The sequence below is a fragment of the Chiloscyllium punctatum genome, chromosome 2 (assembly GCF_047496795.1).
Source record: "Chiloscyllium punctatum isolate Juve2018m chromosome 2, sChiPun1.3, whole genome shotgun sequence".
In the NCBI taxonomy this organism is placed as follows: Eukaryota; Metazoa; Chordata; class Chondrichthyes; order Orectolobiformes; family Hemiscylliidae; genus Chiloscyllium; species Chiloscyllium punctatum.
The window spans coordinates 98,715,703-98,740,870 of record NC_092740.1 but is presented as its reverse complement, the minus strand read 5'-3'; the positions used below and the strand labels follow the sequence as shown (position 1 = coordinate 98,740,870).

Sequence of the window (25,168 nt, the reverse complement as noted above, 5' to 3'; positions counted from 1 at the left end):
TTACAGAGCATCTTTTTTGTTTTTCTCCTCCCACAACCTGTCAATTCTGATGGAAGGTTATAGACCTGAAATGTTAACTGTACATGACATGCATTTTGGTTTTATTCAAAGTGGAATAGTTTGGCTGAATGGCCTGTTTCATTGCTTTAATTCTCCACCCCCTCTTCTTGGAGTAATTGCAGTCTTCCCATCGAGAACTCAATATCCCCGATGGAAAAAATTACTTTGAGCACTATCAAATAAATCTAGCAGCAAGGTCCTGATTTAAATAAGGGCAGTGGTTAGTGGAGTTGGAAGTATTAACTTATTCACTTGCAGTGATCATACTCTAGGCAGATCTTAAAGAGGTCTGACAATTGTTTTAATTTGAATCCATTTCATTCTCTTGGTAGCTGAGGATCCACCCCTACATTTGTGCTAAATTGTAAGAAATTGAAGATGTCATATTATAATAAATATATTAAAGTAAGACTTCTTTATGTATTAAAATCAGATTGTAACAGAGGAGAGAAACAGAACTGGACAAAGAAAACAAGTGATGATTTTACTATTTCTCATTTTCAGTAGGAAATTTGGTGAATGTAAGGATGTTTTGCTGTACTGATCTGTCCCATATCATATAAAATGAATGAGAGCAATTAAAAAGATTATTTTTGGAGACTGACATTCATGTGAATCTTGATGGCAATAGAAGTGGAGTTAAGTATTGATCACTCCAGCAGTCTAAGTGCAGAAACAAAACGAACTGCATTTACTGATGTCATAAATCATCAGAAAAAAAAATTCTTCTCTGAATTTCCAAGTTATTGGATGTTTTAATTATGCCCTGTTGTATTTTAGAAGTAACTGAATATTATTTCAAGTTTCTCATCCACCCACTTAAATCACAGAGAAAGGACTAAACACAAACCACAAGCTGCATGTATAATTATAATTTCAAGGCATTAACAAATAGTTCCACAAAGGTCAGAAAACACTGGAGCTTTTTTGCACTTGATAAATGTATTTCACTATCTTGTATTAGAGTAGATAGTAGGGAATGTATGAATGTGGTTGTTGAATGGTGGTGTGTAGATGGTGTTTTTCATGCTTTGAACACTTTGACTCGTCTATGCAATAAAAACACTTTATCCAAACACTCATCGGTGAGGTGGCCAATGCAATACAGAGTCCAGTTTGAGGCTCAACTCAATTTTATTAACAAGATATTCTTTATTAAAGAGATCACGTGAGCATTTCCCACAATATTTACTCTCTATATAGTTATATCCACCCGAGAACAGCTATTACTCAATGATCCATGTGTTTGAGCTAGGCCATTGGCATCTCCTTCCTCTCCAATGTAGGCATGGATTACTTCCATTGGTTATTGCTAGTCAGGGCTGATCTTCTACTGGATCTTCTTAGGTTGCCACACACAGTATTCTGGCATAAATTTTGCTGTGAATCTTCACTGAGGGGATGGCTTCCAGGTATGTATTTTTAATCCCCTCGTCACAGACCTGTCTGAATGTCCAGTGGCCTTTGGCCAATGTGGTCATGAGTTGGGTTCAAAGCATGGAGTCGTACCAACATCCTTCACTGTTGCCATGCTGTGGAGTTGTAAAGTGCAGATCCTCAGGCAATATCTGGAAGTCAAGGTGCTAGAAAGTCTGATCAGTACTTCTCCAAGCACAACCTACAGGCTGGTTGTAACTGATTCCCCCACTGAACCTTTGTGACTCTTTGACTTTGATTTCCAACGTTCTCTGTAGCTGATAGCTGCTGGCTGCTGTTTAGTTTGACCCATGGCCTGACAGAAAATGGGCCAATTTAGAATGTCAAATTTTGGGCCCAGTGTTGCTTCATCACAATGGATCCCAATTATTTTTGGTGTCCTAGACTTGAAGACATTTTTAATGTAGCTATATCAGGGACACTGGTTGTGCTTTCTAGATTATCTGTATGGCTACAGCCACAAGGTAATAAATGCCCCAACCACCTTATCAGCAACATTTGAAGGTATGTAAAAGGTCCCAAGTTAGCACATCCTAATACCTATACCAGGATATATCCCACCCCTGGCCTACCTTTCCTCCTCAAGACATTCAGCCCTGATCTGTTACAATCATAGGTTATGTTTCTGGGAGAGTGGAAGGAAGGGAACCTGTGTTTGAAAGAAACAACCAACAGCATGAGAAAGACTGTGAAAGGAGGAGCAGCTCCTTACATATCCTCTCCTGTACTCTGAACTTCTAGTCACAGCTCTGCAGTCAGTTCCCACTCTGAGAGCAGAGCTGCAATTTATTTTATGCCCCTTTCTAGCCCTGAATACTAGGACATATTAAAATGACAGGTTTCTACCAAATAATGGGAATGTTCCATCCCTGGCTTACTGTAGTGACTAGCTGGACAGCTGCCAAAATAATTTAAGCTAGCTTTCCCAAGATTTTGCATACCTTGCTCATTTTTGTTCTTCAACAAATTTCATGGCTATTATGTCACTTTATCCTTTGGATTTGTTATTCTATCAAATTATCCCTAGGGTAATGTTAAAGTTAAAAAAAATTCTAAAAAGATGTGAAAGCTGGATAGGCTTAATCCTCCTCAGCAGTAAAGACTATAAAACAACCATTTCTACATCAGTGCTTTTTTTTTCTGACTGTCCAAAAGTAACTGATGAGCAGTTGAGGACTCTTGGATCAGTAATCAATGGAGTCGAAGGATGAGGCGGGATCTCATTGAAGCCTACAGAATACAGAGGCCTGGATATACTGGGTGTGGAGAAGATCAGGACTGATTAGGGATAGTCAACATGGCTTTGTGCATGGGAAATCATGTCTCACAAACTTGATTGAGTTTTTTGAAGAAGTAGCAAAGAGAATTGATGAGGGCAGAGCGGTAGATGTGATCTGTATGGACTTCAGTAAGGCATTCGACAAGGTTCCCCATGGGAGACTGGTTAGCAAGGTTAGATTTCACGGAATACAGGGAGAACTAGCCATTTGGATACAGAACTGCCTCAAAGGTAGAAGACAGAGGGTGGTTGTGGAGGGTTGTTTCTCAGACTGGAGGCCTGTGACCAGTGGAGTGCCACAAGGATCGGTGCTGCATTCTCTACTTTTTTACATAAATGATTTGGATGTGAGCATAAGAGGTACAGTTAGTAAATTTGCAGATAACACCAAAATTGGAGGTGTAGTGGACAGCAAAGAGGGTTACCTCAGATTACAACAGGATCAGGACCAGATGGGCTGAGAAGTGGCAGATGGAGTTTAATTCAGATAAATGTAAGGTGGTGCATTTTGGGAAAGCAAATCTTAGCAGGACTTATATACTTAATGGTAAGGTCCTAGGGAGTGTTGCTGAACAAACAGAACTGGGGGTGCAGGTTCATAGCTCCTTGAAAGTGGAGTATCAGGTAGATAGGATAGTGAAGAAGGCAATTGGTATGCTTTCTTTTATTGGTCAGAGTATTGAGGATAGGAGTTGGGAGGTCATGTTGTAGCTGTACAGGACTTTGGTTACGCCACTGTTGGAATATTGCGTGCAATTCTGGTCTCCTTCCTACCGGAAAGATGTTGTGAAACTTGACAGGGTTCAGAAAAGATTTGCAAGGATGTTGCCAGGGTTGGAGGATTTCAGCTATAGGGAAAGGCTGAACAGGCTGGGGCTGTTTTCCCTGGAGTGTCGGAGGCTGAGGGGTGATGGCATAGAGGTTTACAAAATCATGAGGGGCATGGATAAGGTAAATAAACAAAGTATTTTCCCTGAGGTTGGGGAGTCCAAAACCAGAGGGCATAGCTTTAGGGTGAGAGGGGAAAGATTAAAAGAGACCTATGGGGCAACTTTTTCACACAGAGGGTGGTACGTGTATGGAATGAGCTGCCAGAGGAAGTGGTGGAGGCTGGTACAATTGTAACATTTAAAAGGCAGTTGGATGGATATATGAATAGGAAGGGTTTGGAGGGATATGGGCCGGGTGCTGGCAGGTGGGACTAGATTGGGTTGGGATATCTGGTCGGCATGGACGGGTTGGACCGAAGGGTCTGTTTTCATGCTGTACATCTCTATGACTATGACTCTCCACTTCTAGGAGAGACAAGGACTGAAGGGCACATCCTCAGTGAAGGGACAAGTCTTTTGAACTAACATGAGGAGGAATTCCTTCCTTCAGAGGGAGGCAAATATGGAACTCATGGCCTCTACAGTCTCACATGGCAATGTCATTAAGCATATTAGGTTATTTCATTGTAGGGAGATCAAAGGTTATGGGGAGGAGAATGGGGTTAAGAAACTATTAGCCATGATCAAATGGACCAAATCACCTAATTCTGCTCCTTTTTTATGTTGTTGTGGTCCTAAAATGGGGTCAAGATTGGTAAGACTTTGTAGATGTCCAAATCTTCAAAGGACGAAGGCTGGCCTTGCCAGTGATGTCCACATCATCTAAACATATGGGCATATATAATAAATAATTTTAAAATTAATGTGACCCCAGATTCCAGATAAACCAAATCATCAGTAAAGCAACAGAAGCTTTCAGTAATTTAATAACGTATATTCAGTATATGTATAAAGTTTGAACAGAGCAACATGTATTGAATCAGGTAAATGTGAATATTTGTAATGTTAAAGTACTGAGATCTTTTTATTATATTCTCATCTAGGCTTCAGTTAATCTCTCCATATTTCATGATAACCCAGAAAATTCAGCAAAGCCCCTCTCCCTACCATTCCCACACATACTGAAATCAATTAATCTCTCCCCAAATACATATTCACATCTCTTCCCAGCACAACTCTTCCAAGAAATTCATTCATTCACTCATTCAGGAGACTCTTATCCTATACAGGGCAAAAGTGAGGACTGTAGATGCTGGAAACCAGAGTTTAAATCAGAGTGGTGCTGGAAAAGCACAGCAGGTCAGGCAGCATCCAAGGAGCAAGAAAATTGATGTTTCGGGCAAAAGCCCTTCATCAGGAATTGATGCAGTAAGCCTCCAGAGTGGAGAGATAAGTGGGGGGGATGGGGCTGGGGAGAAGGTAGCAAAGAGTACAATAGTGAATGGGGGTGGGGATGGAGGTGATAGGTAGGAGATGATCTGGGGGTTGCAGTGAGAGAGAGACTCACTGAGATTCTTGTGGAGAGAGGAGGGGAACTTCTTCAAGGTCGGCATCCTCATTCTATACACATTTTCTCAGCAGCCTTACCCTTCTCCCTTACTCACTTTGTCATCACTCCCCAATCAACCCTCCATTAATGCCATCCCTCTTTGTGCCCACACTCAAATCTTCACTCCTTCTACATCCATATCCCACTACTTCAGCTGTTCCCTAGCTCTGCACTATGGGTGGCACAGTGGCTCAGTGGTGAGTACTGCTGCCTCACAGTGCTAGGGTTTGATGCTGGTGTCTTTCACCGTGAAAACTAATGCAAAGTACCTATTCAGTTCCTTAGAAATTTTTTGTTCCCCATTATTATTTCCCCAGCATCATATTCCAATTCTCCAATGTCCCCTCATGCCTCTTGCCTTTTAGCAGATTTTAAAAAAGCTCTTGCAGTCTTCTCTTATATTAATAGGTACCTTTCCTCATATTTCATATCCTCTATTGCTTTCTTAGTTGTATTCTGTTGGCTTTTAAAGGTTTCCCTAATCTTCATCACATTGTATGCATTTTCTTTTGATTTTATGTTGACTTTCCTTATCAACCATCAATGCTTTATCCTTTCCTTAGTATGTTTCTTCTTCCTTTGAAGGATTTCCGCTGTGCCTCCTGAATTACCCTCAGAAATTCTTAACATTGCTGTTCCATCATCTCCCAGGTAGGCTCCATTTTCAATAAACCCTGGCCAACTCCTCCCTCGTGTCTTTATAATTGTCTTTACTCAATTGCAATACAATTACTGTGACTGAAAAACAAACTAAAAACCCTGGTTCTGCAGGAGCATGACCCTAGCCATTCAGGCTACTTCTATTGTTCCAACTCAAAAATTCCCAAGGCCTCACAAACTGTTTATTTTATTGGCTTTGGAACAGACTGTTTATCATCTCTGTCTCAACCTTTCATCATGAAAAAAAAGCAAACCAGGACAAAATGCACCTTTTAAATCTATAGTGTTGTCACATTACAAACCAATGACCTTCTGGGCCCCCGATCCAGACCTTCAATTTATCCCATTCAAAAAAACCCATTGCAAATGAGGAGCCAAAAAAAAGCAAACCAAAAGCACCTCTTCCTCTCTGAACTGAATTCCCACACTGCCTCCAAAGACGCTGTACTACGTATTCACTTCACTGTGTCTCATTCCAGATTTGATCTCTCCTTCCTGATAGTGCAAAGCTTACTGACCATGCACTTTCAACGGGTGCTCTCTTAAGTAGAACTGAGGTCAGCTGAGATGACTCTTGCTAGTTAAGCTTCAATGATAATCAACACCTATTGAGGGTCCAGGTGATTGAATGAAAATTGTCCCTATGTCAGCTACTTTATTAACCTTTTAACTAGACTATTGAATTTTAAACTTTTAAAATGGAGAAAGAAAAGAAAGATTTATCAGTTCTATTCCCACACTGCTTTGAAAGTTCCCAAACTATACACTTGCTTGAGCTGTCTCACACTCCAGATCTGATCTCTCCTTCCTGAATGTGTGAAATTTACTGAGTTACATGTACTTTATAGGTACATAATCCAACAAGGTCATGTTTCACCGCTAGTATGGACTTTATTTGGTAATAGCAGGGAACAAAAAAAAGACTAATGTTTCTATTCAGTTAAGTCTAATAAGGTCACTCATCTAAAGTGGCCTGGAAGTACTCAAATCATTAAAAAGTGCTTTAATTACATGATTAAAAAAATTCCAACTTTTTTTTGCATTCAGCTACAAGCTCTCAGACTTTGTGTCTTTGGCCACTATCATTCCTGGAAATCAGTTAGAATAGATGCCTTGCATAATCAACACCAGTAGTCAATCTTGAGGCCTGAGAAGAAAGACTACAAGATGTTACAAGCCAAAGCCTGTGAATAAGTCTTCAAATGCCACATTACTAGTCTCAAACACTGTTGAAATCAGCACCAGCCCCTTTTACTTCATGACCAACTGCTTCTATCAAACAGACTAGTAATTCACATTCATTGTTTCAACTCCTCAGATACCCAGCACTGCTGGCAAGCCTCACACCCACATCTCACAGCTTGCATACACATCCAACTCTGCAACCCTAATGAAACATACTACCCATCTTGTATAATACTGACACACTTTCCTTCTCTCTTGTACATTAAGGTGGTGTACAATTGTAGGCAACAACTCCTGACTGGCAGCAGACAGAGTCCATTAAATGTCCACATTCCAGTGGAGTAAATGGTCTCACCATCATTGGAGCTGTCAAGGCTGAGGCTGTGGATAGGGGCAAGAGTGAAATGTTCATGAATGACACTACAGTCCTCCTCCTCCTCGTCTCAGTGAATGGTGAACCTGTGGAATTTCCTACGGCGAAATTGTGTGATTTCAAGGAGTTGCACTTGGGGTTAAAGGGATCAAAGAATATGGGTGTAAGAGGGGAAAAGACTATTGAGTTGGATTGTCTGCCATGATCATAATGAATGACAGAGAAGTTTGAGGATTGAAGAGCCTACTTCTGCTATTTTCAATGTTTCACACCCCATCTCTCCTGATCCCACATTTTTTTATGATATACCAGCTGAAGGATGTTTTGTTCCACAGTAGGTAGTAAGCATCCCAACATCTGAACAAGAAGGTCCAGATTCAAATCCTAATCCAGGATTTGATAGCCAAGGAATGTACATCCATAACGTGGCAACCAGATCAATTATTGATTTGTAAATCTTTACAATAAAAGCCAATGAAAGCCAATAAAAGTAAGGATGGGAGAGATTCCTGATCCACCATGAGATATGAAAACATTGCTCTACCATCACGTTCCTTAACTTCATTACAACATTCATGTAAAAGTGCCAAAATAGTTCTCCTCTTAGAGTTAGGGGTATAGATGGGGAGGGAATGGCTAGCTCAGTTGGCTGGATGGCTAGTCTGGATCACCATAAACATACTCAGCTGACTGGGATTCAAAAAAGCTTTAAATCACTGAGATAATTAATTCTTGACACTCTACTATAAGACAACATAAGTTTTAGGAACTGTTATTCTGGGCAAAAAAGATAGTAGATTCTCCAGTAATGAATATTATCAGTTGCTAAATTTAAATCTGAGATTAAGCTCATGATGCCACAAGTGGGATTGTCACTGGTTAAAATGTTCCAGCTTTGTGCAAGTGCAATAGAAATTTGTTAACGCTGATCCTACCAATCTGCAGGGGGTGTATTTCAATTGCTGACATTTTCTGTATAAAATATGTTTAAGTTATTTTTTTAAAAAGCTTTTATTAACATATGCCTGTTGTCTTGTACCAATTTAAATAGCGCAGTGATTAGGAACTGAATTCTTACTTCCTTTGTTTTAGTTTTAATTTTAATTGAGAGTTGTTAGTTATTCAGGATATTGATGAATTATTCTAATTCTGCTTATATGTGCGTACAAAAACTCCATATAATAAGACAAATGCAGAAAGTATTATTAGCACAAACAGCTTCGTCTAATTAATGAATGAGATAGTGAGAATGAAAAGGTCATCTCGAAAATTCAAAAGTCATCCCTGAAAATCAGTACGTAGCACTTGAAAGAAAAAAATATTTTCACCTTTAATCTCCAATCTCTCACACTGAAAGTTAACAGCTTTCCACCAACCAAACTGTGGCCACTGCAGAAACACTGCATAGGACCTCTAGAACAGCCAAAGGCAGACAGGATAGGCTCCACAGGAATGCTCAAGGATGATATTTGCCTGGAATATTGGATGGTTTATTTTCTAACTTTGATTTGAAATGTTTGTTTTGTGATGAATGGCTTTTGTTTCAGCATTGTGGCAAAAAAAAGAGGCTTGATGGCCAGTAAAAAGAACAAGGTATATTAAGGATTGTTATTGATTGGGGAATTAGTGTATGTTCATTGAAACCCAAGTTGGATAGGCTGATTTAAGCATCTAGCTGGAAAGGGGCTGTGTTAATTGGTCCTCTTCCTTATTTTCTTCCTTCTCAGTTGTCTACCATATATCTGGTGGCAAGAGGTGTGCAGGATACTGCAGATTATGATAAATCATGAGCTAAGCTCCAGCAAGTACAATGGCCTCCTTGAAAGTAGTCCAGGCAGTGATAATGTTACTTAACCACCCCAATAATCTCCAGGTTTCATTTCTTGTGATAGCATCACTCTCATATGAATCCTGCCCAAGTGTGCATGGGTTGTGTACTAGAGCTGTGATCCAAATGACCTCATCATTCCAGTAACCAACCTCTGATTATCTGAAGAAAGATTATCTGATCATTCTCAAGAAAAGTCTCTGGATCTAAAACATTAACTCTGCTTTCTCTCCACAGATGCTGCCAGAATTGCAGAGTTTTCCCAGCAATTTCTGTTTTTGTTTTCGATTCCCAGTATCTGCAGTTCTTTGGCTTTGTTGATTATCAAGCTAGCTCAAATGTTGATGATAAATGGACTTGCACAAAATGAAGATATTCTTACTGACAGGATAGTGAGCAATGACCAGTATGATACACTGAGTATAACTGCGCAGCAGTTGGACATTGAGGGAGTATGATCCTATTTCTTTGTGCTATGTCTCTGAATTTACATGCAGCATTTTCAAAATAATTTATGTGCAATGACTGGCACCCTGTGCCATCGGGAAGCAAATTTCATAAGCACCTCCTTAATCAAATGGAGACAATGCACACAACGAGGTTGAGATACAGCTGAGGGAGTTTCTGGTTGGTGTTATGCAAGGCACTAAAGAAGATGGTTGTAATTGTTGGAGGTCAGTAATTTCAACCATAGGTAAAAACAATGACTGCAGATGCTGGAAACCAGATTCTGGATTAGTGGTGCTGGTTGTGGGCGGCACGGTGGCACAGTGGTTAGCACTGCTGCCTCACAGCGCCAGAGACCCGGGTTCAATTCCCGCCTCAGGCAACTGACTGTGTGGAGTTTGCACGTTCTCCCCGTGTCTGCGTGGGTTTCCTCCGGGTGCTCCAGTTTCCTCCCACAGTCCAAAGATGTGCAGGTCAGGTGGATTGGCCATGCTAAATTGCCCGTAGTGTTAGGTAAGGGGTAGATGTAGGGGTATGGGTGGGTTGCACTTCGGCGGGGCGGTGTGGACTTGTTGGGCCGAAGGGCCTGTTTCCACACTGTAAGTAATCTAATCTAATCTAATCTAAGAGCACAGCAGTTCAGGCAGCATCCAAGGAGCAGTAATACATCAATTTCAACCATAGGACATCTCTGCAGGAGTTCCTCAGCATAGCATCATTGGCTCAACCAGCTTTAGTTGCTTCAACAACGACCTTTCCTCCATCATAAGGTCAGAAGTGTGAACGTTTGGTGATCACTGCACAATGTTCATGACTCTTCAGATATTGAAACAATCTTGCCCACATGCAACAATACTTGAACACCATTGGGCTGATAGGTGACAAAAACATTGATGCCACATGTGCCAGACAATGTCCATCTCCAACAAAGGAGAATCTAGCTATTGTCCCTTGACATTCAATGGTTTTACCATTGCTGAATCCCCCACTATCATTCTTGGGGTTACCATTGACCATAACCTTAATTGAACCAGTTTCTAAACACTGTAGCTTCAAGAACAAGTTGAAACTGGGAATTCTGTTGTGAGTACTCACCTCCTGACTCTGCAGAGCCTCTCCATCATCTCCAAAGCATAAGTCAGGAGTATGATGAAATATTTTTTGTTTACTTGGATGAGTGCAGCTGTAACAACATTCAATAAGCTCAACACCATCCAGAACAAAGCAGAAGGTAAAACAGATACAAGAGATCTACAACCACAACAGACAAAATGGTGAATCACCTTAACAAAGCTGTAATACACTAAAGATCAGACCAATCCCATTATTGAAACATTTGGGCAAGTTAAGGATATTCAGCAGGTAAACGTTCTTTTCAAACTGGAGAGAGAAGAGATCACTTCAAAACCTACATCCTGGATAGAGGGTACGAGAAGGCAAGAAAAGGTGACAACAGCCAGGCCGTTAACTATTATTTATTAATTATTCTCATGATGACCTTAGGAAGTGACAGTAAAGAGCAAAGTCTTTTGAATCAAGAATATGTGCATCCAGTGAGTGAGGAAACAGCAGTCTTAACACAGGAGTATTATGGAGGCAAATCCTAGCTCACATAGTGAGGTGGCAATACGCCTCACCAGACAAATCATATCTCATTCTGCATCTTAATTCTTCCTTGTCATGAAGAAGAACTTTCCCAATAAACTTTTCAAGATTGCACCTGACATTTAAAGGTGCTGTTTTTATGATTGGGATTAAAGAAAAATAGACATTACCTCAAAACTAATTTAGCATCTTGTCAAACGCTGTTTGATTAGAATATTCTACATCCACTTGATCTTCTTTATTGATTAACTAGTTACATTTTTTAAAAAATTTCAATTGATTTCTTCAACATGATTTCCATTTCATGAATCTATATGATTCTGCTTAATCATACTATAATTTTTTAAGTGTCCTGTAATTGCATTCCTCACAGTAGTTTCTAGGATTTTGCATGTTAAATTAACTCACTATACTTGTTAGTTTCCAATCTTCCTTCACACAACTCATTAATGTTAGTTATGGATAATTGAGGACCAAACTCTGATTTCTGTGGTAGTTCATTCATTACAGTTTGCCAATCAGAAATTACTGGTTTATGCTGACTTGCTGTTTCCTATTGGACAGCCAATATCAACATCCATGCAAATATATCAGCCAGAATATAATGGTCTGTTGTGGAATGCCTTTTATGAGATATTTTATTGAATGAGTATAAAAGCAAAAGAAATAGGAGCAGAAGTAGGCCATTTGGTCCCTCATATCTGTACTACCATTCTACAAGTTCATGGCTAATCTAGCCCAGGCTTCAGCTCTTCCTTTGTGTCTGCTCATTGTAGTCCTTAACTTCTTGATATTTGAATAATCTACCTACTTCCTCTTTAAACACTTTCAGTGATCCAGCCTCTACAGTTGTCTGGGATAGAGAGTTCTAGACATTCTTCTATAATTTTAGACATTTGTCTTATGGACCAGATCAGAAACTCTCAAAGTATATTATGGAGAAAGCCTAGCCCCTAATTTTTACAGTTTCTTTAAAGGCAAGTATAAGACACTATGTCCTAGAGATGATTTGATTGATCCACCACTAAACTTTAATCAAAGCATACTTTATCCTTCCAACACAGTAAAAATGCAACAAAAAAAATTGGCATAACTTTACACTATTGAAATACTTAACAAGATATTCTATTATTTAACCATTAATCATTAACTATTCCAATACAGGCAGCATACCATATATACAGTTTGTCAAAGTGTATTCAGTAACACCTAATTATTATGTGCTGTTTCTCCCCAGTCCAATAGAAGGAAACACCGAAAGAAACAATCTGCCCCTTTTGATTTTTAAGAAGGAGCCTCTCTGTCTAAGACTTCACTCTAGCAGCAGAGAAATCAAGCTTTCAGCTCCAGCAGCCAGCAAAAACTTACTCAACTGACTAAAAGCAAAACTAAAGTCTTCTTGATCTGTGTAAGCCTGATTCCTCCCCCTCACGATTCTTTTGTCTTACTTTTAAAAAAATACCAGGGAGAACTCAAAGCTGTTTATTAATTGCTCTGAAAGTGACAATATGCCTCTGCAAGAGAAACAAGACAAAACATGGCTCTTAAAGGCAGAGTATCGTCATACCTTGGTGAAGAATTATTTCGTAACTGTGTCCCCTAGTTCAAGATTCCTCTGACTAGTAGAAACACCTTCTAAACATTCTATCTGTTAAGCCTAATAAGAATCATGCATGTTCCAGAAGGTCATCTGTAATTTTAAACTCTAAGGTATATAGGCCTAAACATTTTAGCAGTTCTTGATAAGTCAGTGCATTCATCACAGAAATCAAAACCAGTGAATCACATTTGAAATACCTTCAGTGCTAGTATGTCTTTTTTTTGAGATATGGAGACCTAAACTGTACACAGAATTCTGGGTGTGGCTTCTCTAACATCTGTACAATTGTAAAAAGACTTCCTTTTTTTATACCTTATATTAAAAGTCAAATTTTAATTTGCTTATATTAATCACTTGCTGCCTGTGGAATTATTTTTGCTGAGATTTTCCTTTCATACTTCCAACATTGAACTTCTGAAGGAAACTTGTGCCTGCATTGTCACTTACCTGTAATGGAACACATCCTATGTTTTGCTAGTGTTCCATCGAATTGTAAAAGATTTTCCAGTCTTTACACCATAGGATACAATGAATTTATGCTCGTTCAAACAAAAATTGTTTATGAACAATTCAGGGAAGTACCATACAAGCAACTGATGTGATACATGCTCATTTATTCAAATATAAGCTAGCGTATAGAATGCCTATTGTAACAAAGCACCATGACATAATTGTAGTTGTGCTCACAATATCATCAAACCAAACTCATCTCCAAACTCCAAGACTTAGGATTCCATTCCCTGCTCTGTAATTGGATCCTCAACTTCCTGACCCGCAGACTACAACCAATAAGGATAGGCGACAACAGCTTCTCCATGATAATCCTCAACACTGGCACCTTGCAAGGCTGCATACTCAGCCCCTTACTAGACTCCTGAGACTCATGACTGCATGACCAAATTCAGCTCAATTCTATTTAAAATTTGCTGATGACACTACCATAGTGGATTGGATCTCAAACAATAAGACAGAGTACAGGAAAGAGATAGACAGCTTAGTGGCATAGTGTAAAGACCACAATCTCTCCCTCAATGTCTGCAAAGCAAGGAGCTGGTCATCAACTTCAGGAAGCAGAGTGGATAACATACCCCATCTGTATCAATGGTGCTGAGGTGGAACTAGTGTAAAGCTTCAAGTTCCTAGGAGTAAATATTATCAACAATATCTGTCCTGGTCCATCCACATCAATGCTACAATAAAAAAACACACTAATGCCTCTACATCCTCTGAAGGCTAAGAAAATTTGGCATATCCACAATGGCTTACCAATTTTTACAAATGCACTGTAGAAAGCGTCCTATCTAAATGCATCATAGCTTGGTATAGCAACTGCTCTGTCCAAGACTGCAAAACATTATAGAGTTGTGAACACAGCCATCACGAAACCCTTCCTTCCATTGATGATGTCTACACTTTCTGCTGCCTCGGGAAAGCAGCCAACATAATCAAGGATCCCTCTCCGCTGTATAAATGGATGTCTCATATCTTGGAGATGATCTTTTTCTGCACCTTCTCTGTAGCTGTAACATTACAGCCTGTTCTATTATGTAAGGTATGATTTGTCTGGTTAACATGCAAAATACTGTTTCACTGTTGTTCAGTACATGGGACAATAATAAATTAAATCAAATCAATTCCAGCCAGAACAACCTGATATTTTCCCATTTCAGTCTCTAGTTGTTGCTCAAATAGTTGCAAGGTTTTCACCACAATCACACTTTCGAAGTATTTATCATTTTCTCAAGAAATAATCTACTGGTTTCAACCCTAAGGATATTATTTACTTGTTTTGTCTAATATGCTGAGTTACCCACGGTTTTCTGTGAATCACTACAGTTTTAAGCTCTTTTTATGAGATGTGAGTGAGTTCCTATTATTCATTACTAATTGCTGTGAAGTCTTTAATAAACAATTAGTCAAATCCTCCTCCACTCATTTTTTTCTTATCCTACTCTGGAGCTCAGCATTCCTCACCCAGACTTCTAATTTGGGCCTCTTCAGAATTGCAGAGCATACCCAATTTGGGAATCTTCCATCACAGCTCAGGATCAGCATTGGAGATCCAGCCACAACCTCTTTCCTTTTACAGCAGTAACTGCCATATTCCAGGGTTTTAAAACCTAAAGGCAGTTTTGTAACTTTTGAAGAGAAGGTAGGTTTACAAGGTAAGAGGATGAGAGAGTAAGGGGCAGATGGGGGTTAAGGGGGTAAACTGGAAGTGGGAAGATACGTAGGTAAGGAGATAGGGCAACCGGATGCAGAGATAGGGATTGCAGGTAGGTGTGAAGGGGAGGGCGACAGGAGGTTCAATTGATGGCAAATAAATGTGTGAGGGGGTAGAGTTGTACGTGGATGAAATGCCAGAATGGCAGATAAGTGTGTGAGGGAGTAAACTGATATGTAATCAATGGGATAGAATTGAAGGTAAGTGAATGGAGAGGAAGGGTACCAGTTGTGTGAGGCTGTAATGTGACAGGTAAATGGGTAGTAAGGTGGCAGGTCAGTGAGAGTGAAGAATCACCATTCGTTGAAAGTGGGGTTAGAATGGCGAGCGTGTGAGTGGTTAGGTTGGGACGAGACAGAGTCATGAAGGTGAACATGTCAGGAGCACATTAGGTCAGTCTGAGTTGGGGGTGAGCGTCAAATCTGGGGTTTGGTAGTCAGAGAAAGTTTAATTGAGATGGCATCAAATCTGAGGTTTTGACTAGGATTGTGTTCCAAGTTGGTGTGGATGGTTCAGGGATGTTGGGTTGGATGGAGGTGTTGGGTTGGCATATGGATTTCACAACAGGGAATGATTGTTTCGTGGAAGGCTTTTTGAGGGATGGAGCGAGTTTAGGTCAGAGAGTTGTCAGGCTAGCAGGGTACTCGGGTCATTGGAAGGTGGAGTTGTTGGATCAGAAATTGATCTGGTCAGGTCAGAATGGAAGGGATGGTGTTGAGTCAGTCATTGTCAGCTGAGTGGTGGGATCTAGTAAAGTTGGGTCTAATCTTGTCCAAACAGCATACCAGCCAGTTAAAATAAAAATCAGTGGGTAATTCTGCTTATCAACAAACCGGTTGATCCAAATGTTACAGCACCCGTATTATGTAGTTGTTTGGGCAGGCAGTGGGTGTTGAAAAGTTTTTTTTTAATCCAATGGATTAAAGGCAAGAAAAAAAATCTTTGTATGTTTTTCCAGAGTTGACCTGTGTGCATCGTGTACATGATTCCAACCCCAATTTAAGATGTTACTCCACTTATTTGTTACTTTCCTCCTGCCCACCATGACTCAAACACCACACATCCCAAATTCTCCTCCCTAACTTCCTGATACCTTCCTGCCTGAAAACTCCTGGGATTTTCCTGTATCTATAACCCATCTCTGATATCCTTGCAGCTGCAGCAGCATGAGTATAATGTTCCAATGTAGCTGGAACTGCTCACCCATCAGCTTGAGTCCGATCTTCACACCTCACCTGGAATGAAGTTTTGCTCTTCATGGCCTTGTTTAATTGTGGTCTGTTCAAAACTGACTTCCAGAGGTGTTGAACTATACTGCTCCCACTGTAAAATTCAGCCAATTGCATATGACTGTACATGTTAAGTCAGAATGGATAGGCTTTGTCAGGTTTCCTGATGAATGTTAAATAGATTTTATGGCAATCTGGCAGTTTCACTTTAGATATTACAACAGGCCATTATAGACTTTGAACTTAAGGGCTTACTATTGCCAAACTAGTAAGGTACCATGGTGTTCAATTAATCACCTTAAACATGGAACTTTAGCAAATATGTTTATGCACACAATGAAGAGACTTTGTTAGCGACATGGTATTGTTATTTCCTCAATAACTCAAGATTAGTTAAGTAAGGGCCTTCCCAATCTAAAAATGTCAATAAGTACCCTACAAACGTTCATTCCAGCCTAGCACAATACCTGAGGCATCAAAATGGGATCACACCAGGAAAACCATTTATCAGATGGTTGTTGTACAAACCATTCATAAGTTTAACGCCAATAACTAATTCTATTATTTTACATGAAATAGGTATGTAGTTCTGTGCCTTTCTTGTCAACTCTTTTTGAATTTGTCCATCACCCTGTTTTCAAAATGATGATACTTCCTCAGTGTCAACTGATCCTCCTATAATGATCGCCAGTGCTTTATGAATCACCATATTAATGTGTTTCAACATTTTGGGATAAATACCATTCAGTCCCAACTTTGGAGGTCTATATATTTTGACCTCTTTATAATTTTTTGGCCGTCCACCTATCATATGAAGTTAGCTTTGATATTCCACTGTTGGAGGAAGACATATTGATGTCTTCCTTTATGAGTACTTTCAGGTAAAAATCACTCAGATTACTAATAAATTTTGCTTATTATCAATTATAAGTTTTCTTGGTCTATGTGTTCTTGTCACTTCTCTCACAGTGCTCTTGCTGTTGTAATACTGAAATCACTCGTCTTTGCATCAATGTTTTTCAGGGTCTCCCTTCCTCACTGATTCCACTTTTAATTTGTTCTTATACAGTTTGAATTTCATCTCAGTGATTTTTTTAAACTTAGAACATTTGCTCAAGATCATGAGGGGTGATTATTAAGTAGCTTCTGGATGAGACATGAAGTTGAAGTGAGACTTGAACCATTTTTAAGTTGAAGTCTCATCAGCCTGTTGGTAGAAGGCTGCAAGAGATGAGTCAGTGTTCTATTGCAGCTCAATGTTTTTGGGAGAGTGGAAAATTGACAGATGCTACTGGGCTGGACAATAAGTCTAATGTAAAGTAGAGGTAAAGCAATTCATTCCCCCTTACCAGGATGTAACAGCTTCCTTATCCTCCTCCTTGTTGGTATTGATTATAAATATCAGGTCAAAGTAAATACTCTCCCTCTTGGCTTTAATAATGTACTCTGGGATGAAGCATTGCATTTATCAGCTCTCACTCTAAACCTCTTTAATCTCAGAAGTCACACAACACCAGGTTATAGTCCAACAGGTTTATTTGAATTCACACAAGCTTTCAGAGTGCAGCCCTTTCATCAGGTTCATCTTACATATATAAAACAGCTACCTAGTATTGCTAAGTTCTGAACTAAAAGTAAGTGAATTTAGAGGCAACAATGGAGGCTGTTAACAAGTCTTTTAATAAATTATCCAGATTTTTAAATCATTTTTTGTCTGTTTTGTTTTGGCTTTTGACAGCTTTCAAGACCTACAATTAGTTTTGCCGTGGGGCACACATTCTTGGCCCATTCTAAAGTAACTATAACAGAAATAGTTATTTTTCATCAGTCAAGTTAGAAGAAACAGAGGACCATATGAGGAAGAATCTGTTCAAGCAATAAGGATTTATTTAGCCCTTTTAAAGGCCCCTAATAATGTGCTTTCTTCCATTTTCTCCTGTATACTTCATTCCATTTTCAGGGTGAAGCACATATGGAAAGAAGAGAGGCAATCTTATACTGTCATTTGATTTCAGATTAAAATTATGGTTGCATCAGAATTGATACTTATGAAAAATGCATGAGATTTTTTTTTAGAGAGACTATCCACTCTGAGAGCTCCCCTTGCACATGCTTTTCAAACTATGGGTTATGAGCTTTGAAGCACTAATGGCTGCCAAATGCCTCAGACCAATTTTGCACAGCAAAACATTTCTTGTTTCTATTGTGTGTGGCCTGACTGAGTTCTTAATGCTACTCCTGAAAAAATAAAGCCTGTGTTTGCTATGTTTGGATTAACTATATGTTTTCATCAACTCCCCCATGCTGTACTACTGTTACCCTGCTCCTCCAGTCAAGAACAAAAACTCTCAAAAAGTGAAGTCTCTTTCCCCACCACCCTGTCAATAAGTACCCTACAAACATTCACTCCAGTGCAGCACAATACCTGAGGCATCAAAATGGGATCACACCAGGAAGACATTTGGGAAGAGGTTCCTGATGGGGAGAATACAAGACTCTCCATTTCCCTGACTGACAAACATAAACCAATTGAAATCTGAGAGGATGTGGGTTCCACCCAATATTGAGCCCTGTCAACAGGTAGTCTATCTGTCTTATGCTTTGCCTGTCGGGAGAAAATTAGGACAAAGATATTTACAAATCTTTGGGATTACAATGATGTGCTTGATTTTTATTATTCTCACTTAGAATGTCTAGATTGAAAGAAACCTATTTACCAAGACACTGCAATGAATTCTTCTGGTCGCTATATACATTTGCTGATCAAAGGAAATACCAACTAGAAGAATTTTTCTTGCATGCAGTGCAGCTACAACTTTATTCTCTACCTGAGGAAGTGAAAATTATGGGGTAAGGCCACAAGCAAACAGTAGAAATCAGATTTGATCAATTATCCTACGTATGACTCCAGACCCACAGCAATATGGTTCATTCTTAACTGCCCTCTGGGAAATTAGGGATGGGCAACAAATGCTACCTGGCCAGCGATGCCTTTATCCCATGAATGAATAATAAAAAAACCTATCAGTTTACTTTCAATCATTAGCAACGTGATGAAAGATATTGAATGGGGTGCCTATCAAACAAGCTGCATTCTTCTCAAAGCCGACAAGTCTTTTGTTGAGTTATTGAAGTTACATTTACACAGGCAGGGAGGGAATATTTCATTACACTCCTGATTTATACCTTATAGAGGGTGGACAGATGGTCAATGCTTTGAGAGTCAGGAAGTGAGTTACTTGCTGCAGAATTCCCAGCCTCTCAACCTGCTTTTCTAGCCACAGCGGTTGTGATTCAGGATTCAGGGCTGATAAGAATATCCAGTGTGAAGCGTTAGAGGTCCTCTTGTAGGAGAGGTCATTATGTGGTGCTTTTGTGGCATGACTTTCTTTGCTACTTATTAGCCCAACAGTTTTCTAGGACTTGTTGCTTATTTGGCATAGACTGCCTCATTATATGAGGAGTTGAAAATAGAACTGAAAGTTGTGCAAAATTCATTGAACCATCCACTTTCTGCTCGGGAATATGATGCTGCTAAAGATTGTAGGGCCTAGGATACTGTTTTGAGGAACTCTTATAGTGATTCCTGAAGACTGAGATGTTTGATCGCCAAAAGCCTCAATTATCTTTGTCCTAGGTTTGTGTCCAACTAGTGGAGGGTTTTCTTATGACTCCCAATCCCATTGACAGGGTCGCCTGGCAGTACTTAATCAACAATAATCTGCTCATTAATGCTCAGCATAGGTTCTGCCAGTGTGACTTAGTTCCAGACTTGATTACAATTTTGTTCCAAGAGCAGAATTCCAGAGGCAAAGTGGAAATTACTGGCCTTGACGTCAAGGTGGTATTTGACTGATTGTGGCATAAAGGAAATTTAGTATAATTGAAGTCATTGGGAGTGAGGAGGAAATCCTTTACTGATTGTAGCTTTTGTCAGTCAATTATCTCAGTCTCAGAAAATCACTACAGGAGCTCTTCAAAAGCAGTATCCTCTGCCCCACAATCTTTAGCTGCTTCATATCCTCTAGCACAAAGTGGGAATGTTCAATGAATATTGCACAGTTTTCCATTCCATTCTCAACTCCTCAGATAATGAGGCAGCCAATGCCACATGCAACAACTCCTAGAAAACACTTAGGCTTGGGCTAATAAGTAGAAAGGAAAAATCATGCCACACGAGCACAATTTAGTGACTTCTCCTGCAAGAAGGAATCTAACCCTTAACATTCAATGGCCTTATCATCACTGAATCCTCCACCATAAATCCTGTGGCCAGAAAAGCAAATTAATGTGCTGGCAGGTGGGACTAGATTGGGTTGGGATATCTGGTCGGCATAGGCGAGTTGGACCGAAGGGTTTGTTTCCGTGCTGTACATCTCTATGACTCTGTGATGTTCAGGGCTTGGGAATTCTGCAGCAGATTCCTCATCTCCTGACTTCCATTCCTCTCTTCATTTGTCCACCATTATAAGGCACAATCCATGTGTGTGATGGAATACTCTCCACCTTCCTGTCTAAATGTAACTCCAACAAACTCAAGAAGCTTGTAGGTCTCCAGAACAAAGCAGACCATTTACAATAATGGGCATCCCATTCCAACAACATCACTCACTCCACCAGTGGTGCACTATGCAATAGCATGCATCAAAAACAAAATGTAATGCAACCCAACTTGGCAAGATTGCTTCGGCAGCAACTCCCAAACCAGTGACCTCTACTGCCTAGTAGCATTTGTATTAGAACAACACCATCTTCCACCACACACCATTTTGACTTGGAAATATTTCACAATTCTTTCATTCTCACAAGGTTAACCTCCAAGAATACTTCTCTAATGTCATTCTGGGTATGCCTTCATCATATGATTGACAACAGATCAGGAAAGCAGTTGATAGCCCCTTTATCAAGAACAATTAGAAATGGTTAATACATTTTAACCTTATCAGCACAGCCCAAACCCATATTCATAGACGAAAACGTTCCACCATCATTGTAATTGCAAACTAGGTTAATGACTACAAGATATGTTTCTTTTTTCTATTGGAAAGAATGTAGATGAGGAAGAATAAACTGATGGAGCAAAACTGCCGTATGGATAACTTAATATTATGTTTGTTTCTTGTCTCCACTATAACAGAACCATTTGAAGATGCTTTGAAGCTTCAAACAGACGGGCAGCTTTCAAACAAACCTTTATCTCTTCCAAATGACAGTCCTCATTTTTCTAAGACAACCACAGAAACAGTGAAGGAATGCCTTGAGGAGGAACCATGGTATCATGGGGAAATGAGCAGAAAGGATGCAGAACAGCTCCTCACAACTGATGGTGACTTTCTGGTTAGAAAAAGTACGACCAACCCTGGATCCTATGTATTAACAGGCATGCATAATGGTCAGTCTAAGCATCTCCTCCTGGTAGAAGGAAATGTAAGTAATCACACTGAAAACATGTAATGTTAATAGTCTAACTTTCTTAAATTCTGGGATCTAGTCTTAAAATTTTCTTCTCAAGGATCTGTATTACACAACAGAATGCATTAATTTTTTACTTGCTTAGTGGTAATTTCAAACAAACTTAGCAGAGAGATCGTGTTTTTAATGTTTAAATCTGAATGCAAAAATGATAGCAAAACAATATGAAATGGGAGTAGGCCCTTCGGTCCTTCAAACCAGCTTCCGTTCAAAAGGTCATGACTGATCTTAAACCTCAATTGCATCTTGCAATCTTCCTTTATCACTTGATTTGACATTATCTAAAAGTATAATGTTTGTTTTGAATATCCTCAGCATGCGGACGTCCATAACTTTCTGGAGCAGAAATTTCCAAGAATTCGCAATGCTTCCACTGAAAAATATATGCCTCATCCTCGTCCTAAAGAAGTGACCCTTTATTCTAACACCGTAACCCTTAGTTCTATGTTCCCCAGCCATAGAAACTTTCTGCTCACATCTACCCTGTAAAGCTCTTGAAGAATTAATTCAATGGACCGAAAATTGATTTTTTTTTTGGCAAAGTCTGTGTTGAGTCATGGTTCTTGGAATTTCTTTTACACTGAGTTGTCTTGCGGTGTCTTCCCAAACCTAGCTCATTAACTGCTTACTCCCTATGGTGTCCCTTATGTTTGATTCCAGCCCCACATAGTAATTCCTTCCTATCAGCAAAATCATGAATCGTGAATTCACCAATTTGCGCCATAACAAAAAAAAGTTACTAATCGTTCAAAATCCATGGGCAAAACTTGCCTATGTGTGACCACTTTCACTTATGCAGTAGCCTTGCTCTCGCTGTCCGCCTGTTCCGGTATGCAGCTGTTCCCCTCAACCCTCCACGAGCAAGGGTAGCGGTGCTCGGGGGGATGAACAGGTTGAGGACATCTGTTAGATGGCGGTAGAGGAGGAAGACGCATTGGAGGAGAGTGGCTGGGACGGAGGCACAGCAACAGCATCCCCCCTCTCCTACACGCAGTGAGCACCCATAACGTCCCCACCAACACCCAGCCCTGATGCACAGAACTTCTCGCTTTTATCGGTAAGTTACAATACGCTATAATTGTTTGAAATATCTTATCGTTTTAATTTTAATATTTTAAATCTTTTTAATTAAATATTTAATTTCAGATGTCTCAGTGTTTACTATTTTAACCCGAAAAAATAACCTTGGGGTCCAGCAACCTAACCCTATTTTTACCATAATTTGTTAAGCTGGGCACTCGCGAATTCATCGTTCGCATGGACTTTCAGGAACGGAACACTTGTGGATCCAGAGGAATGACTGTATTATCCCACTCTACTCCTAGTCCAATCTGTTACTGCTGGGATATCCTGGAATTGGGCTGCATCCCTTACACCGACACCATCTTTAAAAGCACAAGGACCAACACTGTCAGGCGAGAGCTGTCCAGCACAGTTTTGACATTTCCCTCGGACGCAGCATAAAGGGAGAAATCGGTGCCCCGTTTTGCGGACCGGGTCCTGATGGATGGAGTGGTGTAGACACGAGATTTCCTCCTTCCTCCCAGGGCCAGCAGAGAGGGCCAACAACACTAGATCATGCTAGCCCTGTGCAAGGTGGCTATCTGGGGTTAAAGCAGTCTCTGTCAGCGTAAGTAACATTCCTTTTCTCCAATACCTCACACTCGATCTCTGCTATTGAACCCCTACCCTCACCAAGACCATGGTCTACCACTCTCACTTATTGCTTGCAACATCCTCCCTCACTCGCTGTCACCCTGACAGCACTAACATTGCATACCCTTCTGCACTGCAGAACACCTCCCACCTGCACCAAAACAATTAAGCCAACACTTCCATCTCCCTTAATACCTGCCTCTCTCTCATTCCAGGAAGAAACTAATGCCCAAGAGAACATAAAGAGTCAAGATGGGTGTGTGTTGCCTGACATACATCTCCTCAGCCCTATTGGAAATGATCCAGAATTCTGACCATGCTGCTGACAATGTCAAACCCTTTAGATTGGTATCAGAGTGTATCCTTAGCTTAGAATGCAGTGACATCCTGAATAAAGGAATTAACTTGAGGACTGAGGTCTGCTGACAACCATGACAAGTGTACTGCCTTTGTATGTATGCTAAATGGCAATGGACAGAAATAATATGAGTGAAAAGGTGTGGTACTGGAAAAGCACGACCAGTCGGGCAGCATCTGAGAAGCAGCAGAGCCGGCATTTCGAGCTTAAGCTCCTCATCCCTGATGAAGAACTTATGCTTGAAACATCAATTTGCCCGCTCCTCAGATGTGCCTGACTTGCTGTGCTTTTCCAGCACCACACTTTTTGACTCTGATCTCCAGCATCTGCAGTCCTCATTCCTCTAGAAATAATATGAGTGTTGTATCACTGACTATAGGTTTAAAGTGCAAAAAGGCAATGCAAAACAATGATCCATTTTATTTAATTCATTTGCAGGATACAGGCATTGCTGGCAGGGCCTGCATTTATTGCCCAAATTGCCCTTGAAAAGATGGTTGTCCAATTGGTGTAAGGAGACCCACAATGCTGTTAGGGAGGGAGATCCACAGTTTTGACCCTGTAACACTAAAAGGGTGGCAATATATTTCCAAGTAAGGATGGTGAATGGTTTGGAGGGGAACTTGCATGTCCCATAACTGCTGTCCTTGTTCTTGTCGTTACTAATGGTTGGGAACCTAGAAGGTGTTCCATAAGTATCTTGGTGAAATTTTGCAGTGCACCTCCCAGATGTTTGTGGATGTGGTGCCAAGTATCCTTTATCCTGGTCATTCTCAAGCTTCTTGAAGTTACTCAAATTGCACTTATCTGACATACAATTGTTTTGTCTGAGGCTGTCATGAGGTCAGAAGTTCAGTGTCCCTGGCTGAACCCAAATTGAGTTTTACTGAGCAGTTTATTAGAGTCAGGGAGTCATTGAAATATACAGCATGGAAACATATCCTTCGGTCCAACTTGTCTATGCTGACCAGATATCCTAAGTAAATCTTGTCCCATTTGGCAGCATTTGGCCAATATCTCTCTAAACCTTTTCAGTTCATATACCCAACCAGATGCCTTTTAAATGTTGTAATTGTACCAGCTTCACCACTTCCTCTGGCAGCTCATTCCATATATTCACCATCCTCTGCGTGAAAAAGTTGCCCCTGAGATCGCTCTTAAAGCTTTTTCCCTCACCCTAAACCTATGCCCTCTAGTTTTGAATGCCCCACTCCAGGGAAGAGACCTTGTCTATAAACCCTATTCATGCTCCTCATGATTTTATAAACCTCTATAAGGTCACCCCTTATTGTTTAATACTCCAGAAAATGTAACCCCAGTCGATTCAGCCTCTCCCTATAGCTCAAACCCTCCAATCCTGGCAACATGCTTGTAAA

The 25,168-nt window shown here is 40.2% G+C and overlaps 1 protein-coding gene across 7 annotated transcripts in view; it reads left to right on the top strand.

Annotated features, from left to right (window-relative positions):
• shc3 (SHC (Src homology 2 domain containing) transforming protein 3) overlaps nucleotides 1-25,168 on the top strand; it is a 237,544-nt gene that overhangs the window by 195,297 nt on the left and 17,079 nt on the right. For 5 of the 7 annotated variants that reach the window (XM_072586330.1, XM_072586340.1, XM_072586351.1 and 2 more), the window contains 2 exons: nucleotides 5,741-5,806; nucleotides 21,444-21,733. In XM_072586330.1, the coding sequence (XP_072442431.1) occupies nucleotides 5,741-5,806; nucleotides 21,444-21,733 (356 nt within the window). Of the gene's footprint in view, nucleotides 1-5,740; nucleotides 5,807-18,994; nucleotides 19,157-21,443; nucleotides 21,734-25,168 lie in introns of those variants that run through there. The other 2 variants (XR_011962693.1, XM_072586321.1) reach the window with 2 other exon arrangements.